This window comes from Plasmodium falciparum (genome assembly GCF_000002765.6).
Source record: "Plasmodium falciparum 3D7 genome assembly, chromosome: 7".
Taxonomy (NCBI): Eukaryota; Apicomplexa; class Aconoidasida; order Haemosporida; family Plasmodiidae; genus Plasmodium; species Plasmodium falciparum.
Genome location: NC_004328.3, coordinates 145,001 through 167,048, shown reverse-complemented (window position 1 = coordinate 167,048; position 22,048 = coordinate 145,001). Strand labels below are relative to the sequence as shown.

The window sequence follows — 22,048 nt, the reverse complement described above, 5'->3', positions numbered from 1 at the left end:
AAATAATTTATATATATATATATATTTATGTATATGATTCCTTTTCATTACTTTTTATATAAAATATATTATTATGAATAAATAATTTAATATTTGAAAAAATACGATATCAATATATATTTTATGTTCCTACTTTTATTTAAATATGTTTCTTTTATTATATAAGAACAATATATAAGTTTATATATATAAATTTAATTTAAAAAATAAAAAAAAAAAACATCATTTTATAAATATTATATAAAATATATTATTTTTTCTATAATATTACATTTGTATATTTTTAAGGTGTTGTAAATAAATAAATAAATAAATAAATAAATAAATATATATATATATATATATATATATATATATATATATATTTAATTTTTAAAAGTATATAATCTTTATTAATTATTAATTAATTCATGTTTATATAAAATGTTATATTCAAGGAATAAATAAATAAATAAAATATATATATATATAATATATTTATTTATTTATTTATTTATTTTCATTTGTATTATGTGCTAATTTTCGAAATATGTGAGTTTTATTATAAAAATATATTGTATTTATATATATATAATATATGTTTTAATGTTTTTTTTTAAAAAAAAGGAACAAGGAGAATATCTTTTTATTATATAAAACATTTTTAAAAAGTATGGATGGGAATAAATTGAAGGAGGTATGTATATTATTAAATAGTAAGAATGAGAAGAAAATACAACGTGGTATAAAGAGATTATTTAGATTAATTAAAAAGAATGATTTTAAGAACACATATAATATTGAAAAGAATATATATGATGTCGATATTGTAATAGAGAATAATTATTTGGATATAGTAATATATTGTTTATCGTTAAATGTAGAAAAGACGAAATCATCCAAATTAGGTTATTACATTAATTTTGATTTTATAGAAATTATATTTTATACATTAAGTTGGGTGTTATTTCATAAATTTAAAGATTGTTGTTTTTATATTGATAATGAAGAAAATAAAAAAGTTCAAATAAAAGAAAATGAAGAGAACTTTAAAAAGAACATATCCTTTTTAAATTTAGGGAATTTTTTTTATGATAATGTTCATTTTCTTGAAATAATAATTTTAAATAATTTTCATCATAATCGAGTGTATATATTAAGCACAATTTTTTATTTCTTATTATATCATGAAAGGTTTCGTTTTGGTTTTTTTTCTTCGACTTCATTATTAGTAAATTTAATTAAGTTAAAAAAAAATGTTGAAAATATTTCTGACTTGTTCAGGAAAAATAAATTGAATGAGAATGTTCAGGTAGAATTTTTTATCAAAGGGAAAAAAGACAAAAATGATGAAAATGACAAAAATGATGAAAATGACAAAAATGATGAAAATGACAAAAATGATGAAAATGACGAAAATGATGAAAATGACAAAAATGACAAAAATGACAAAAATGACAAAAATGACAAAAATGACAAAAATGACGAGAAGTTAATTTTTATAAGAAATACATATGAAGAAGAATTAATTTATTTATATAAATTTTTAGTTCTTCAGAATAGAAGTAACAATTTAAAAAATAATTTTGTTGAGAAAGGTAAAAATATGGCGAGGAATTATGGTTTGGTAAGCGAGTTTATGTTATTAAAAAAAAATGGGAAATTCAGGGTGCATAGGGAAAAAGCTATAAACGAAAAGGAGAAAAATAAAAGTACTGATATGATAAATAATAAAATGGATATTAAAAAATGCATATTAAATAATAAAGGAAATAATAATAACAACAACAACAATAATAATAACAATGATAATTATAATAATAATAATAATGATAATTATAATTATTTCGAGATTGTAAGAGGATCCATTTTGATATACTCCATTTACCGTTATATTTTTAGCTCAAAGAATGACGACTTATATAAACATTTTAATTCGATATGTGATGAATTATATGACATTTTTATTAATACAAGTGAGTGCTGTAAATATTATATTTTATTATGTCTATATGAAATATTAAAAAAAAGTGAGAATTATAAATATATGAATCTTTTCCTATTGTTCATAAAATTGTTAAGTGTATTTTTAAATAACGTACAAAAAAATGTAGACACACATCTTCTTTTCCTTATGAATAATTTATTGTTATTACAAAGAAATACATTTTATTCCATATACCAAAATGGAGTATTTAATTATAAACATATAATTCTTTTCAAGCGTTCCATAGGAGAGAATAAAAATATGAATAAATTGAAAAATGAAAAATCCCCTCTCTCCCCAAATAAGCAAAAAAAAAAAAAAAAAAATTACTACTTTATAATAAAAAATAAAAATACAGAGAGGTCTTTATTATATAATGCTGTAAATAGTTATGAGGATATATTAAATAATATTGATCAAATGGAAGAAAATAACAAATATATAGAAACAAAATATGGATTATTATTAAAAGTAAATAAAGGGGATATATATTATGTGTCCCTTTTGTTTTATATTCTTCAGGTTTATATGGATATATGTCTGAATGAAAAAAAGCAATTTTTATTAAATAGTTATATGGACGATATTAGTAATAATAATAATAATAATAATAATAATAATAATAATGATAGTAATAATAATAATAATAATAATAATAATAATAATAATAATAATAATAGTAATAGTTATGGATATAAAAAGGATAATAATTTTAAGGATATAAAAAATATTAACCATTTAAATAATATGAATAAATCTATTGTAGGGAAATCATTAAGTCATAAATTAAATGATAATTTTTTTAATTTTTTGACAGATTTAAATATTAAATATTTTATTAATCATTTTGTTATTATTAAAACAATAGGAACATATCAACATTTTATTAATTTGTATTATATGAATAATAAAAAGCTAGTATTTAGTTATGACAAAACATTATATATATTTTTCTTCTTAAAATTATATGTAGAGCTTAATAAAATATTTTTCGTATGTAGAGAGAATAAAATATATGATAATAAGAAGAAGCAAAGGGAAACTAAAAAAAAATGTGCAGAATGGGTAGGTGATAATGTAGATTGGTCTGATTTTTCATTATATGAATGTGAACATTTTGTGTTAAATAATGAGGTGACAGAACATATGGATAATTTAGGATGTACTAAAAAAAATGAAAGTGAAAAAAAAAAAAGAAAATTTAATTTTAACCAACACATTGATGAGACTATACATAATTCGTGTGACGAGAATTCTGTACAGGATGAATATAAAAATTTAAATAAACGTTGTAAGGTACACAATAGTGATGATTTGTCCGATATATGTATAAACAACAACAAGATGATGATACAAAGTGCGTACGATGGGATAATTTGTAATGAAATGTGTGATATATATTGTGATAAAGATAGGATTTTATTAGAATATAAATATAATTATAAAAAGATAAATGTAGAGACAATGAGAAATACCAAATTTTTAGATATAATAAAAGAGTTGATTTATTATAAAATGATATTAGAAATGTATAAGATGAGAGAAAAACGTGCTGACTATAATAAAGAATTAATTTATGATGAGCATATTTTAAAGAACACCCTAAAATATAGTAGTAACAACAATGGTGATAATATAAATATAAATATAAATAATTTGTGCAATTTTAATTATTATCACAATGGTGATATTTTAGAACATGAATTGAATTATTTGAATAAAATGAATGATGTTATATATTTTTTTATACCTTTCAATGTAACCGATTTTTTGTTAAAAAAAATAACTAAGGCAGATAAAAATAATTTATGTAATTATTTTATTATTTCATATCTTTATTATATATTGGAAATATTTAAATGTATATGTAGATTTATAATGTCGGTAGATATCTTTATACTGATTCCAGAAGGTATTAATAAAAAGATATTATTGAAGAGTATAAAATTTGATATAACAAATAAGTTTTATGATATAATTTATAAGTATTATATTTTTGAAATATCTTATGTAAATATGTATATATCTAGGGATAATATGAATGATATGTGTATAAATAGTAAAAGAGGTGAATATGAATATAATAACTTGAAGGGGATAAATAACAAGATGGTGAGGAATAATGTGAATAATAAAAATGTAATACAAAAGAATGATCAAAGTAATAATTATAATAATAATAATAATTTTGATGATAATGATGATGATGATTACATATTAAATATAAATATGAACAATGATATTATAAATTATAGTATAGAAAAGAATAAAGAAGAAAAAGAGATTGTTAATAGTTTACATTTTTTTTTAAATGACATAAGAGTTGATAAGAATAATATATTTATTTTACATTTCATTGTTATAACAAATTTTATTAATTTATTTAAAGAATGTGAACTAAAAAAGAAAATATTACATGAATTATACAATAAAAAGAAAATTATCCAGATTAATAATTTTAAGATATTCCATAATATAAATGAAAATGTTTATAAAATATTTTTGAATAATTTTATAGACAAATATTATGTTACTGTGGAAAATTATAACATTTTGGATAATCTCTTTTCTGTTTTTATATATTATAAAAGAAATATAATTATAGATAATGAAAGAAATGATAAGGGAAAAAATATGAAACTTTTTTTGGAAAATGAAAAATATTATAAGTGTATGGAAATATTAATATATAGATTTTTAAGTAAAACAGATTTTTTTGATTCGACCTCATTAGATGAAATAATATTATTTTTTTATCTTTTAAGAAATATAAATAATTTGAGACATTTCGTTTTTGTATTGTCATTATTTTGTAGATTCTTTAATTTGTATAAGACCAAGTTGAAATATGTGGATATGTTTAATAATGTTTCATGGGGGAAAAAATTAAAACATATGAAAAAAGAATCAAATCAAATATGTTCAAAAATGTTATATCATCAAGATGGTTCATTCTTTTTTAAGATGATTATTTGTTTTTTCTGTACATATAATTATGATGGTTTTTTAAGTGGGGTTCCTATATTAAAAGTAATTAAGGATGAAAAAGAAGACACACATTATAAAAAGAGAAAATTTGATATTACGAAAAAAAAAAATAATAATAATAATAATATTAAAAATGATAGCCAGGATAACCATATTAATATTCCTCATAATGATGATAGTAGTGATACCTGGTCTTACCAAATCGATGATGTTTTATATATTTATTCATACTACTTAAATTATATCAAATATGTTTTGTTATATAATCCGTATATATATATGAACATAAAAAATAAATTAAAAAAAAAAAAAAATCTAGAAGAATTGTTCTACATGTTTACAAAAAAGAAAGAAGTTTTTTTTGTAAAACCGAGTAAGGAGCATATAGATCATTTAAATGGTACTAATAATATGAATTATAAAAATAATTTAATTGACGATGAGGAGGAGGAAAATAATAAAGATAACACAAACAATAATGTACATATTAGTACATATGAAGAAGGCAACCAAATGATAGATGCATATTTTAATAATTTTATATTGTTTCAAAAAAGTATAAAATTATTTTTAAAACAAATAAGAAATTTAAAAAAAAAAAAAAAAAAAAAAAAAAAAAAAATCAAAGTGAAACTAACAGACGAGAATTCTAAATATAAAATGAATATAGAAGAAATATATACAAATATCTTAGAACCATTTTGTTTAAATTTTTTTTTTTTAAAAGATGATTATAGTTATGATAAAAACGCAAAAGAATATAAAGCTCAAAATAAATATGGAATTATACATATGTTAACCAATTGTAAGAATATATTACATGCTTATATAATTAAAAATGATAATGAATTTGTTTTAAATAAAAATGTTATATGTTGGAATTCTGATTTAATATATCATCATATGTGTAACATTTCGTCGGTTTTATTAAATTATTTTTTTATTCTATATACATATATACAAAGTGTAGGAAACAAAAGAGATGAAGAAAATATAAACATTAATGTTAATGTATTTATGTATATAATAAGAAAAATTAATTATGTTTTAAAATTTTATATATATTCAAAAAATGTAAGCAACAAATATTATAATATAAAAAAAGAAGTCCCATTTCAATATAACAAAAAAGATGAAGAAGATTATTATTATTTTAATCATATGTTTGTAAAAAAAAATAGACGTTTGGAAAAAAATGTTTTTTTATTATCACTAAATATTTTAAAGAACAGGTGGTTTCTTATATTATTAAAATATTTTATGCATAAATATGCAACTTACGCAAATGTGTTTGAAGAGTTTTTATATTTATATTTATGCTTCTTAAACAAAAATATGAATACATTTTTTGGTATAGTACAAAAAAGGAAAAAAACGAAATTGTTATTACGAAATTTGATGATAAATATAATTATGGGGATTGTATTACATGATATCGTAGAACATGAGGGGGTCGAGGTGTTTAAAAAAAAAGTATGTTATATAACATTGTGTATATTGAAAAGGTTAAATGAAGATGAGAACTTTATCCGCTCCTACCTGAATCAGTATAATCATTTATTAAAGAGTGAAACAGACGTAAACATTATTATTAATGATGATAAGGATGCTTCTTTTTATTGTACATGTTTTTTTTGTAATGGGAAGTGCAATTTTTTAATGTGCGAAGAAGATAATAGATATGTTGTACAAAAGAATGAGAACATTATTTTTGAACAATTCGTTTTATATTATATATTCAAGATGAGAAATGAAAAATTAAAAAGAAAAAACAGCAAGAAGTACATTTATGATGATCACAAAAGAGAAGAAAATCTTCGTAGTAGTAGTAATATACCTGTGTTAATTAACCTAATTATGGATATCAGACATATAAATGATAATGTGAAAATATTATTAAATAAATTATGTAGCTTATATATTAGAAAATGTTATAATAATAATTATATTATGAATAAAGATATAATAAAAAAGATAATTATGGAAAGGTTAAGTGACAAGCATAATGATATATTTGTTTTTACAAAAAGAATTAAAGATGATTATATATATTTATTAGAACATAAAGATATTGAAAATGATATGTATGTCTTTTTTATGTATAACTTTTTAAATACGGTGGATATTAAATTTTTGAATAATGAAAAGGAGAATATAAATAAGGACAATTATTTTGTTATTTTGTTTTTATTATATTTAATAAGAAATAAAAAAATTAGAGCTATCGAAAATGAAGTAAATTATGTACCCATATTTAAAGAATATCCCACCTTATGGTTGTTATTAAACAATATAGAATATGAACAAATATATTATTTAAAAAAGGAAGTATTCAATAAATCGTTTGCTGAAAAATGTTTAGATAATATTATATGTGCCTATAAAAATGCTCGACAAAAAAACAAATTAAGTTTCTTATTATTAGTAACAATCCATTTTAAAAATAAAATATGTTTATTTATTGCTTTGTCAATTTTGTTTTATGTTGGTGATATGTTAAATGAAAGCAAAGAAAAAAGAAAGAGCATGTTGAAAAAATATGAGGATATATCGTTTATAAGGAGAATATGTAAGGTTCTTTTTTTTTATTTTTATGGTTATATATTTAAATATGATAAATACCAAAGTTTGAACAATTGTCAAAAAAATGTTGAGGAGAATAATAACTTAAATAGGTGTCCAAATGATGAATATATTTTTAAATCTTACGAAAATATAACTCTTTTTTTATTTAAAAGATTGTTTAAATGTTTTTTACGATATGAAGGATTGGTTAATAATGTAAGTGAGAAGAAAATAAATGAATATGAGCATATAAAAAATGTAGAAATTGATAAGAAACCAAATATGAAAATTCTAACAAAAAATGATAATAATAATAATAATAATATTATGTGTAGTAATAGTGATGCTGATGAAGAAGGGTATAAGAACATAAATATGATGAGAGGATCTAATATAGATGTAAGTAATTATGTTGAAGATTCGAACAAGATAAAACAAAATGAATACTTTATAAAGTATATGTCCAAAAGAAGGAATGATTATCACATGTTATTATTATTATTATTAAATTTGGTGAACAAAAAGATAGAGAATGATAATGATGATAATAATGATAATGATAATGATAATGATAATGATAATAATAATGATAATAATAATAATAATGATGATGATAATAATGATAATAATAATGATGATAATAATGATAATAATAATGATAATAATGATAATAATAATAATAATTATGTGGATGGTGAAGATGTAAACACAACGGTTGGTATGAAGAAAATAGAAAAGAATATATACCTACATTGGAAGAATATATTATTATTTATTTCATTTTTAAACAAGAACGAAATTAAAGAAGGTAATTTTTATTATGAATATGTGATGAAAAAATATATATATATGTTCATAGATCACGATTTGAATATGGAAAAAGAAGAAAATAAAGAAAGTCATATTATTTATAAAAACAAAAAAAGATATATTTTATTTTATATTTACTTTTTAATATATAAATTTATGAAATTAAAAGGGTTAGATGTTTTATGTATGATTGAAATATTTTTCAAAAATGTTTTGATCGAAGAATTTATTGTATCTATATTGGAAGAATATGAAAAGATGGAAAATGAAGACAAGAAAAAAAATGAAAAATTGTTAATTTTTTTATTAAAAATGATAAAAATATTTTATAGTGAATGGTACAATTTATGTAAAGATAAATATGTAAAACAAGAAATTTATTTAAAAGGTTTAAATATTAACATTTTTAATGCATTAAAAAGGATTTATAGTTACACTATGACGAATATAAATATATATATAAGAAACATATTTTTTGTGGACCTATGTAATTATTTACATTTTATTTCTTTGAACAATATATTAGATAACAAATTAATAGATGAAGTATTAAAATTTAAAGAATTTAATGTAAATTATGATAATAATTATAATTGGCTAAATATGAACACAAGTATGGTAAACAAAACATGTCTCTACTTTAATTTTAATGAAAATATATATTATATGTTACAAAACAATGATGAAACAATAAATAATTATAATAATAATAATAATATTAATGATTTAAAAGATTTTAATTATTGTGAAGATGGAAATAATTTTTTCAATAATAATTATAAAAATAATATGAACAAGTCAGGTGAAAACCAATATTTTGAAAACTCAAAAATGGCTAGTTCAGTAGAAAATGAAGAAAAATATGAATATAATAACATTCGAAAAGATATTGGAATATATAGAAGAAGTAGTAGAGTATATTTAAAAAGTAGTGGTAAATATGTATACAGTATATTAAATCAGAATAATTTTATAAGAAAAGAGATTTTTAGTTTAGCTTATAAAAATAAATTAAATAAAAATATATATGATTATTTCTTTTTATTGTGTGTATTGGTAAGTAAATTATTTTTTGTGTTTATATTGATGTCAGAAAAGATTAGGGTATTTTTTTATCACTTTAGGTTATTATATACGTATCAAAAAGAGGAGATTTTTTTAAATTTTGATTTGTTGAGGATGCAAGAAATTAATCGAAAGATAAAAAATTATATTAAGAAATATCCTGATATACATTTTTATATAGATTATGACAACAATGAGAATGAAAAAGAGAATGGTATGAATGGTATGGAGAGAAATTATATAAATAATGAAGATTATTACATGAATCATACTTATGAGGAGAATAAAAAAAGTATAAATCGATTGGATACAAGCAAGGGTTATGATAATAGAAATGTTAATGTATATTTAGATAATAGTAAAAAAATAATATCATATGATGAAGAAAAGGAACATTTTCATCATTTAAAAAAAAATCAAAACTATGATAGGAACTGTAAGTTTTGTATAAAATTTAGGGAGATACATAAAATTGGTAATACAGAAAGGATAATGAATTTATATGATAAGGAAGAAAAGACAAATATAAAGAATATGATATATTACGGAAAGACAATACGTACAAATTTGTTTTTACATAGTCCTTATGAATATAATATATATAAAAATTGTAAAACCTTTATTGATGATGAAGAATTTAAAAATGATGATATGCGAGGATTAAGAAATGTGCATAATGACGTAGATGATGATAACAACAATTTTGATGACAATAAAAATATTGATGACAATAAAAATATTGATGACAATAAAAATATTGATGATAATAAAAATGTTGATGATAATAAAAATGTTGATGATAATAAAAATTTTGATGGTGAAATCAATGAGGAAAATAAAAATATGAATAGGAAAAAAAAAAGACCTAGTTTGAATTTGAAGAAAATAAATACTTATTGCTTAATCGATGAAGACGAATTATTATACGGAAGGAAATTAAAGGAAAATCATTTTACAAAAAGTTATAAAAAATTATTAGATATATATTCTTTGAGCGATGTGGATTTTTTTGGGAGTTGGATAAAAATATTTTCAATGAACGGATTAAAATTATTAATATTTTGCTTAAGTAGTAATGATTTAATAGTTAGGACTATAAGTTTGAAAGGATTATCTATATTTTTCCAGTTGATTGAAAATTCATTTTTTCTTTATAAAATAAGAAAAAAGTTATTATCCTTTAAAAAGAAAATTGGTATGTATACAGAAGATAAAGATGATAATTATTATGTGAATGTTGATGGAAAAGGTGTGCTGAATAATTTATATGAATCAAAAAAGAGTGTAATGAAAAAAAGGAAATTAATAATACCTTTTAAAGAATTATTTTATTTATATTTTTTTATGAAGAAATTAAAATATTCAGTAGATCCGTTAACATATTATATAAATCCAAGTGTATCATCATATTGTTTTTTTTTCTTAAATGAGGTATATAAAAAACAAAATATAGTGAATACATTGAAGAATTTAATTAGAAGTAAGACTTTTTCTTCTATTTATTTTTCGTATTATTATTTAAATAGTTTGTTTAATAATAATTTTGATTCTTTGGACATCATGAACTTTTTTATTATGTCAAATCAGGGGTTGCACTCGACGTGTTACAATAGCATAGGTTATGAGGAAGGGGACGGTAAATATGATAATAATGATAATAATGATGATAATGATAATGATAATAATTATGATAATAATAATTATGATAATAATAATAACTACGATAATAATAATAACTACGATAATAATAATAACTACGATAATAATAATAACTACGATAATAATAATAACTACGATAATAATAATAACTACGATAATAATAATAACTATGATAATTATAATAACTACGATAATAATAATAACTATGATAATTATAATAACTACGATAATTATAATAACTACGATAATTATAATGTAAAAGAAAGGAAGTTTAATAACACCATAGATAGAAGTTATTATGCTACGACAAACTTTACTAATAGGATGATGCTCGATAATTTTGATGATGACAGGGAGGATAACTACAGATACAAAAATAACGATAAATATGATTATAATAATGATTATAATAATGATAAGGGTTATTCATTTGAAAAGAAGGATGAATATAAAGAAAAATTAGATCTTATAAAATATAATTATAGATGTACCATAAAAAACATTTACCATATATTAAATCGAAATGATGTTTTTCAAATATATATATCCTTATTTTTTAATAATTATATAAATCATAACTTGTTAAAGAGGTTTTTAATATTGCTTATATATTCAAGCAATGTCATAAATATGGTAGGTATGTGTGTAGATAGTGTAGATGAGGAGAATGTTCCTTATATTGAAAATAATGATAATAATAAAAGAAAGAATGTCGATAATAATATAATTACTTGTAATGTAGAAACAAAAATGAATGTTATAGATTTTTACATAAAGAATAATTTAATGATGAAATTAATTATAAAAGATAATATATTTTTATGGTTAGACTTAATTATGAACCAAAAACTTTTTTCAGAAGTAATGTCTTTTCATTATCCTAGTTCTTTTGTATTCCCAATTATGAATTATTATGATTTGTCAAATGAGCATGAGCTATTATATAAAAAGATGATGAAAGGAAAGGTATGGTCTTATATAAAAGATGGGAAGTATCCAAACGAATTATATAATAAGAGCATGTATAGTATTATGTATGATATGAAATATATTGAAGAAAATGATTTATGTTTACATAAAAAAGAAAGTAGTATAAGAACAAACAAAAATGATGAAATTAGAGATGTTAAAAATGTAGATATTTATATGGATGAGGAATATAATGAGAAGATAGAAAAAGAAAGTAAAATATGTGATATACATAAAAGAAATGATGAAAAGATGTTACTTTCTCATAATAGTGTTCATATTAATAAAATAAAGAATAAAATGTATGATTATTTAGAAAATTTGATTAAGAAGAAATATATGATAGGTTATAGTTTTAAAGAAAGTTACAATAAAACTTCAGAAATATTTTTTTGCATATGTTTATTTATGAAAAATGTTGTATCTAATATATTTTATCCAGGAATAGATTATTGTGATATATTTCATAAAAATATTTTATTAGATAATGAAAAGAAAATATTGAAAGAATTCATTTTAACGAATGCGTATAATATAATAACACTAGAAAAAAAAAAAAATAATATATTAAATAATAATAATAATAATAATAATAATAATATACATACCTATGAGATATGGAATTATTGGTATAGTGCGTTTCATAAATTATATTCATTTAAAATAAGATGCTTTTTATTTATTAAAAAAAATGAAGAAGAAAAAAATGATAAAAATGAAAATATCATGAAAACTAGCCATATGAATATATATGATGACTTAATACAAATTATAAGAAACTTGATTAGGGGCTTATATTATATCTTTTTGAATGTATATCATAAGGAATATTTTTATCTCTTTATATATGAAGAAGGAGAAGAGGACAAAAAAAAAAAAAAGAACAGCAGAATACATGATGTTTATGATATAAAAGATAAATATAATTATCATGCTTCTTTAGAACATAACAACATACGTGATAAAATACAATATTGTAAAATGTTTATTAAATATATATATCTTATGTTTAATATTTTGTTTAATATATGTTCCAGTTTATATGACCAAGGGTTAACAAATGATGTCGTTTTTAAAAATATAATAAGCACAAAAGTTGTTGTACAGGACAATTTTATGAACGAGAAAATAAGTGTGATAATAAATGAGATTATTATTTTTTTTGAACAGATTGTAATATTGTATAATTATTTAAAGTATGTTATTAATTGTGTGGGTGTAGAAAAAAATAATGTTAAATTTCGCGGCCCATATGAAAAGATAGAAAGAGAAAAAAAAAAAAAAAAAAAAAAAAAAAATTATGATAAGAATAAGATGGTATTAGATTATGATGATGGTCAGACAACAAACTTAACAAATGTGTTTAAAAGTTATAATGTGAGAGGGAAGAAAGATACAATGTCATCTATTGAACTATTTCATATACATGTTCATCATAAGTTAATAGAGCAAACTTATAGAGAGTCTCCCAATTATTCAAATTATAATTTATATAAGAGAATTATTAGGTGTGTGTTACATATGCTACATAAAAAATGTTATAAGAATAGTAAATATTTTTATTACGTCTTTATAAATAAATTAATAACGATATATCATTTTTTAAATGAGCAACATATGTCTTCTAAGGTGTATTTATATATATATGAAATATATAATATTATAAAAAGGGATAAAGTAGAATCATTACTAAACCAGATTCTTTAAAAGAAGAAACAAAAAAGGTGGCATATAAATAAATAAATAAATATATATATATATATGTTTTTGTGTGTATATGTTTATATATTATATTATTTTATTTTTTGTATGTGTCATTCATGTTTATGTTTTAAAAAGAATTTTTAAAAACATTTAAAAGAAGAAAAAATAAAATATTAGTGAAATTGCAAAAAAAAAAAAAAAAAAAAAAAAAAAAAAAAAGTGTGAAAAAATATATAAATAAATAAATAAATAAAAATATATATATATATATATATATATATATATATATATATATATATATATAGTGTTGTACATTTAAAAATAATATATTTATGAACAACATTAATTTGTACTGATTGTACTTTTTTTGGAAGAGTCATATTTAATATTTAAAAGTTCATTAGGTATTTCTTCTTTTAATTTATCATATTCGATATTACGAGAATTAAAATGGTTTAATATATAATTTGCTTTTTCATCGTTAATGGTAACAATATTATGATCCTCGTTATAAGGTTTATTGTTATCATTACCTATATTTTTTATATCATCATTACTTATATTTTTTATATCATCATTACTTATATTTTTTGTATCATCATTTATTATATTTTTTGTATCATCACTTATTATATTTTTTGTATCATCACTTAATATTTTTTTTGTATCATTACTTATTATATTTTTTGTATCATCACTTATTATATTTTTTGTATCATCACTTATTAAATTTTTTGTATCATCATTTATTATATTATTTTTTTCTTTGTTATCATGTGGTTTAAATTCTTCACATTCTTTATGGTTTTGTAATTGATCTGTCATAATATTTTGTTCAAGTAAATTATTTTGATCTTCCATATTATTTTTATTCTTTAAAATATTTTCTTGTGTATGATCATAATTTAAAGGGATTTCTAATGAATTTTCTTTATTTATATTATCATCACTTATATTTGTACTCTCCAATATATGTTCACTTTGGATTTCATCTTTTATCTTATGATCTACTTTAGGAAGATCAGTCATTAAATTGTTTTCGTTAGAAAGATGGGTGGTCAGGTTGTTTATAGTGGATATATCATCATTTGGTTCCTTCAAAATTTGGATATCATCATTTGGATCCTTCAAAATTTGGATATCATCATTTGGTTCCTTCAAAATTTGGATATCATCATTTGGTTCCTTCAAAATTTGGATATCATCATTTGGTTCCTTCAAAATTTGAATGTCATCATTTGGTTCCTTCAAAATTTGAATGTCATCATTTGGTTCCTTCAAAATTTGGATATCATCATTTGGTTCCTTCAAAATTTGAATGTCATCATTTGGTTCCTTCATATTTTCCATATCACCATTTGGTTCCTTCATATTTTCCATGTCACCACTTTTATCTTCTATATTTTCTATGTCACCTCTTGTATCTTTTATATTTACCATATCACCGTTTGCATCTTTTATATTTACCATATCACCGTTTGCATCTTCTATATTTACCATATCACCGTTTGCATCTTCTATATTTACCATATCACCGTTTGCATCTTTTGGTTCCTCCTCATGGGTATGCTCTTCATGTTGAAGGTGGTCCTTGTTTTCCTGTTGTTCATTTAAATTTAAAGAATCTCGTAATAAATTATGACCATGTTGATTAAATTCAGAACTATCCTCCTTCTGGAGGTATTCTTTTGAGGATGCGTGAGTATCCAAGGTTATATTATGTATACTTCCATTATGTAATAAATACTTTTTATAATTAAAGTTTTGTGTTGGTAAGTAGAAATTAAGGGAATAGATATATTTTTCTATATATATTAAAAAGTCATTAATATAATTTTCATCTACTAATATATCTTCATTATATTTATGTATATAATTAAAATGTAAGTTTTTATCTTTATTTATGATTTGGCTTTTGATATTTAATTTATCATTATTGTTTTCGTAGTTTTTAATAAATGTATATAATTGTTTTAAATATAGAAGACAATCATCGAAACATTTTTTTTTAAGATTGCACGTTTCTTGGTTTGTGAGTAAAGATGTTTTAATATGTTTCATTTTTTCATTCATATTATTTGAGATATCATATTTAAGATTAATGATTTCATCATTTTGTAAATTTAAATGTTTGAATTTTTCTTTCATTTTTTTAATTAATTGTTTTAAAACATTGGTTTCATAATTTAATAAATTTATTCTAGATATAAGACTATAATTTTTTTCTTTAGAAACATTTAAATTAATAATAATATGATCAAAATCTCCTTTCTTATAACTTATTAAATTTATAGAGTTTATAGCATTATTCATATTATTTATATTTTCTTGAAGTTTTTTAATATTATATATTTGGTATTCATTTATGAATAATATTCGAAGGCACAATTTTTTTAACATTACAATTTTGTTTTGTAGTTGTTTCTTCTTTTCATCTTCATAATAATTTAATATATTGATCATGTTGTCTTTTTCGTGTATTTTATTATTACTACTAATAATATTATTATTACGTATATTGTTATCATTACATATATTGTTATCATTACATATATTGTTATCATTACATATATTGTTATCATTACATATATTGTTATCATTATGTATAGTGTTATCATTACATATATTGTTATCATTACATATATTGTTATCATTATGTATATTATTATTATTATGTATATTATTATTATTATGTTTGTCTTCATATTTATTTGCTTCCCCATTTTCCATTTTATTTTTATCTTTTTCTTTTGTAAGATCATTTATTTTATTTTCGTAAGATAATATTTTTTGTTCTTTAATTTTTTGTTGTAACTTTTTAAAATCTTCTCTGTGTTTTTTCTCCATATTTTCTTTCTCTTTATACAATTCCTTTAGTTCTTCTTTTAATTTTGTATTAAATTTATGTTGTTCTTTTTCTTGCATGTTTAAATCTTGTATATTTTTTTTTAAAGAATTATATTCGTTTATTAATATTTTCATATTATTATTATATATAATTCTTTCGTTTCTTTCGTCATCTATATGTGCTTTTAGTACATTAATATCATTTGTTATATTGTTTGTATATTCTTCCATATTATTAATATTATTTTTTAATTTAATTATGACTTTTTTATAATAATCTAATGAATTTTTTTTCTTTTTGTCATTTTGTTCAATTAATTGTTTTGTTTCAAGTTCTTCTTTTAATATTTTATGATGTAAAGAAATTTTTTTTATTTTACTATTTTCTTCATAAATTCGTTTAGACACTTTTTCAATCTCATAATCTTTTTCATTTAAATATTTAACATTTATGTGTTCTGATTTATCATGATAAATATCATCATCATAAGCATTCTCTTTATTATTATCATTCTTATTTTGTGTGATACCACCTATTCCATGTTCGTATATTTCTACTTTCTTTTTATCGTATTTCCCATTTTCTAAGTTTGTTGATTTTTTTTCATTTCTAAGATTATCATTATTATTATCTTTGGATTTTGTTTCTTTCTTTTTTTTTTTTATGGCCATTTTTTTTTTTTTTAAAATAAGTTCACAGAAATTTTATATAAGAACAGAGGACTTTACAAGTCTAAACACTTAACATATGAAGGGGGAAAGAAATGCCCACATATATATATATATATATATATATGTATATATATTTATGTATATATATTTATGTATATATATTTATAATGTATTTTTTCCTTTTCGTATCTATATATTTAAAAGAATTAAACATATACACGTTATACTTTTTATGGGTTTATAAAAATATGTTTGTATAAAATTATGCTATTAAAATTTTTTTTGACCTTTATATATAAAGGGAGAAGAAAAAAAAAAAAAAAAAAAAGAAAGAAGAAAAAAAAGAGCACATAATATTAAATAAATAAATAAATATAAATATATATATATAAATATATATATATATATTATATATATATAGGTACGTATGGATTTATGTTATGACCCTTATTCCTTTATATTAAAGACACGTTAGGCTTATTTGCACACTTGTATTATAATTTTTTAGAAGGGAAAAAATTTTTAAATGAAAATATTTAAAGAGTACCATACAAAAATAGATATTATATATATATATATATATATATGTTAATTTTTTTTTTTTGTCTATTTTTATTTTTTTTTTCTTTTCGAAATAATATTTATGTGAGAGGGAGAAAAAAAAAAAAAAAAAAAAAATTAAACTTTTAAAACATCGTCCTATAGGATGATTTTACATTTTCTTTTTTGTATTGTTAAAATGAACCTATAATGTTTTAGTTATAAAGTATAAAATTATTTAAACATTTTAATAATGACACCCCTTTCTTTAAGAATATAGTATATATATCTATATGCGAGAACCCCCTTATGATCTTAAACACATATATAAGGAATATATTATATATATTATATATATTATATATAATATTTTAGTATTATTTTATTTTTTTTTATTTTTTACTTTAAATATATGTATTTAATATAATATTAGGTTGAAGAATTATATTAAAATTTAATTTTATACAATAATTATTTTATTCTTATGTTTTTTATAATGTTATGAGATATTTTTTTATTAAAACCACAATAAAAAAAAAAAAAAAAAAAAAATATTGTATATTATAAATATATAATATTTATTAAATATACAAAACGGTAATTTATATTTTCATTTTTCCACCTTAAATAGAATATTTTCTAATAAGGAAAAAAATTAAAAACATATATAATATTATATATATATATATATATATATTACGGTTAGTAGATAAAAATATATATATATATATATTTTTTTTTTTTTTTTTTTTTTTTTTTTTTTTTTTGGTATTGTCATATTTTTCAATCATTTGATACATAGAACACGGAAAAATACTTATATTTTTATTATTTTTTATTTTTTTTTGTTTTTGTGATAATTCATCTATATATTTTTTTTAACTTTATATAGCATCATTTTTATTATATTTATATATTATATATTTTTCTTTATTATATTCATACTGTTTATATATATATATATATATTAATATTATTATTTCATTTTGGTTTAGATTTTTTTTTTCTATTAGTTTGTTATTATATAATATATAATAAATATTATTTATATTATATATAAATATATGTAGAGAGTATATATAATATAATTATAATATATTATAAATATATTTTTTAATTTTGCTAGGTTTGAATTAAATAGGATTTATAAATATATTATATAATATTATATATAATGATTTAAATATATAATGAATAATGTATCCATAAAAATTTTGATGTTTTTCTTATTTTACTATTATTTTATATATATATATATATATATATATTTATATATATGATTTTATTATTAATAATTTATAAAGATATAATATTTATAAAATATATTTTAATTTATGATTATTATTTTGTTATATAATATTTACTTATATTTATTAATATTATTGTATAATACAATATATTAATATATATTATATATATATATATATATATTTATATTTTACATTTTTTAATTTTATATGATTTATTTTTTTTTTAATTGATTTTAAAAGAAAAAACGATCTATCTCTTATAAAAGGCTTTTATCAAAAGTTTAGGGAATTTTCTTAATTAAGAAAAAAAAAAAAAAAAAAAAAAAATTATTAATAAATAAATAGATAATTAATATATATTATATATATTATACATTATACTTTTTGTTTATTTGTAAAAATATTATTATTATATTTTGTAATTTTGTTCATATTTGTGAACCCATTAAAATCATAAAGCATAGAATATTTATATATCCATAATCTGTTTATATATAATATTTTTAATATTTAATTTTTTTTTAATTTTTTTTTGAATAAAATGAATATGAATATAAAGTATGTTGTTTTCTTTGTTTTTCTTAGTTTAGTATGTTGTAATTATTGTTATGTGAATTGCATGTTGGATAATTTTATTCAACATTTTGTAAAGAAGTCATCAAACAATGCTGGCGTAACAAATGTATACGATAAAGGGAATAATATGAATGATACAAATAATGTAGATAATATGGATGATACAAATAATATGGATAATATAGATAATATAGATAATACAAATAATAGTGATAATACAAATAATAGTGATAATACAAATAATATAGATAATACAAATAATTTAAATAATAATATGAATAGTGTTAATAGTAATAACATCTTTAATATTTTCAAAAAAGGTGAGGAAGAAGGGTGCAAAGGGGAACTCGAACAAAAATTAATTAATGGACAGAAATTTTTAAAAAATGATTTACATGAGATAAATGAATATAATAATAATAATAATGATCAAAGTTTTGTTAACTTACGTAATGGTCAACATACTGATTATACCATGTACATGTTTGAAAGTAAAGGAATAGTATCAAATGATTTCTACAGAATATTATATGAATGTGCCCAAGCTTCTTCAGCCAAACCTTATTTAGTAGATGTATGTGTAAATAAATACTTTAAAAAATATAAAATAAAATTTTCACAAACATGCTTAAGTTGTTTTTCTACATTTATTGGATGTACCTTCATTTCTTGTAATAAACAATGTTCAAAAAATCAATGTAATGATGAATGTAAAGTGTGTAGTGACAAGCATTGTTTTAAGAAATTATTGGAATGTACAAAATTGGAGGCTTTACCCGATCCATGTACATAAAAAAAAAAAAACAATAAAAAAATAATAATAAAATAAAAAAAAATAAAAAAAAAAAAATATTTTGATTTCCCCCTTTTTTTTTTTTTTTATTTTTTTTATTTTTTTTATTTATTTTATTTTTTTTTCTTTTTTGCTTCATCCGCTTAAATGGTAGAGGTAATGAAGTTATTATGTGTATGTTATGTTTATATATTATATCTTGTGTAAAGGTATATGAATATATTTGTATGTATACATTTTTTATTAAACCCACATATATATATATATATATAATATATATATGTTTATAAATTTACCGTTTTATTCCCATTTATATATATATTTTGTTTTATTTTTTTTATGTTCTTTTTTTTTTTTTTTTTTTTTTTAAAGTTTATGAATTTTTAAAAAAAAAGAACTGTTTTTTTTTTTTACAAATAGATCTGCCAAAAAACAAAAAAATATAATAAAGTATGCACCTTGTGTAAAGGGTGGATATATAAATATAAATAAATAAATAAATATATATAATATATATAATATATATAAGATATAAGAACAAATCAAACAAAATTTTTTTTTTTTATAAGGCACACATGAATATTTATACATGCCTATATATTTAAAAATATTGAATTAATATATATATATATATATATATATATATGTTTGGTGTTTGTTAAATACAAAATCTGAATAATTTTTTTTTTTTTCATGCAAGGGGTATTCCAATTTTATCTAAGGCTTCTTCCATAAGATGTACTAATGTTTCTTCAGTGTCTTCTCTTTCAAGTCGTTCCTATAAGATGAAAAAAATAAAAATAAAATGGAATATATAACAAATAAATATATGTATATTTTAATTCATACCATGTCTATTTCTTTTTTTATTCTTGAAAAATATTGTTCTATGAGGGACACTAAATTTTCTGAATATGTTTCCCTAAAAAAAAAAAAAAAAAAAAAAAAAAAAAAAAAATATATATATATATATATATATATATATATATGTTTAAATATTATGAACACATTTCTTCTTTTCCTTTTTTTATTTTATACCTTGTCGTTTTTTCATTTCTAATTATTTTCATAATTTCGTTTATTTTATCATCTACATCAGATAATATTATTTTTTCTGTTTTTATCCTTTCACTTATTTCATTTTGTATAATAGATTTTATATTGTTAATTTCACACTGTCAAAAGAAAAAAAATAAAAAAAAAATAAAAAAAAAATAAATAAAAAATAAATAAAAAATAAAAAAATACAAGCATATACATATATATATTTAATTATATGTATGTATAAATATATATTTCTTATAAAATTGTTGAAATAAATTTACGTCGTAATATTTCCTTAGTGAATCTTCCTTTTCTTCAATAAGTCCATATTCTTCAACCATTTCTTCTCTAAACAAATAAACAAAAATGAGTACATATAATTATATATATAAGTGTATATATATATATATATATATATATATATATATATTTATTTATTTATTTTTAAAGATTGGTCCTTACTTTAGAAGGGCTGCTTTATGCTGAAAATCCTTTACCAACTTAATTTTGAGCCTACTCCAATCTTCTTTTTCCTTATTTATGAAATCTTCAGCTCTGTAAGGAAAAAGAATATGTATACGAAGATATAAAATATATATA

The 22,048-nt window shown here is 19.0% G+C and overlaps 4 protein-coding genes across 4 annotated transcripts in view; 2 read left to right on the top strand and 2 right to left on the bottom strand.

The window, feature by feature from the left end:
• Nucleotides 1-652: 652 nt before the first annotated feature.
• On the top strand, nucleotides 653-13,729 carry PF3D7_0703900 (conserved Plasmodium membrane protein, unknown function; the record flags this gene model as incomplete). The annotated part of the gene is made up of 1 exon (XM_001348936.2): nucleotides 653-13,729. The coding sequence occupies one exon, from the start codon at nucleotides 653-655 to the stop codon at nucleotides 13,727-13,729; it is 13,077 nt and encodes a 4,358-aa protein (XP_001348972.2).
• A 339-nt stretch (nucleotides 13,730-14,068) lies between these two features.
• PF3D7_0703800 (conserved Plasmodium protein, unknown function) lies at nucleotides 14,069-17,245 on the bottom strand (the record flags this gene model as incomplete). The annotated part of the gene is made up of 1 exon (XM_001348935.1): nucleotides 14,069-17,245. One exon carries the CDS (start codon nucleotides 17,243-17,245, stop codon nucleotides 14,069-14,071), a length of 3,177 nt encoding a protein of 1,058 aa, XP_001348971.1.
• Nucleotides 17,246-19,654: 2,409 nt separating this feature from the next.
• PF3D7_0703700 (conserved protein, unknown function) lies at nucleotides 19,655-20,404 on the top strand (the record flags this gene model as incomplete). Its single annotated transcript, XM_001348934.1, has 1 exon — nucleotides 19,655-20,404. One exon carries the CDS (start codon nucleotides 19,655-19,657, stop codon nucleotides 20,402-20,404), a length of 750 nt encoding a protein of 249 aa, XP_001348970.1.
• Nucleotides 20,405-21,095: 691 nt separating this feature from the next.
• Nucleotides 21,096-22,048, bottom strand: part of PF3D7_0703600 (conserved protein, unknown function) — a gene marked incomplete at both ends in the record, with an annotated part of 1,935 nt that continues 982 nt past the window's right edge. The window contains 5 exons of the mRNA XM_002808703.1: nucleotides 21,096-21,182; nucleotides 21,254-21,326; nucleotides 21,443-21,579; nucleotides 21,730-21,796; nucleotides 21,911-22,003. Of these exons, the coding sequence (XP_002808749.1) occupies nucleotides 21,096-21,182; nucleotides 21,254-21,326; nucleotides 21,443-21,579; nucleotides 21,730-21,796; nucleotides 21,911-22,003 (457 nt within the window). The remainder of the gene's footprint in view (nucleotides 21,183-21,253; nucleotides 21,327-21,442; nucleotides 21,580-21,729; nucleotides 21,797-21,910; nucleotides 22,004-22,048) is intronic.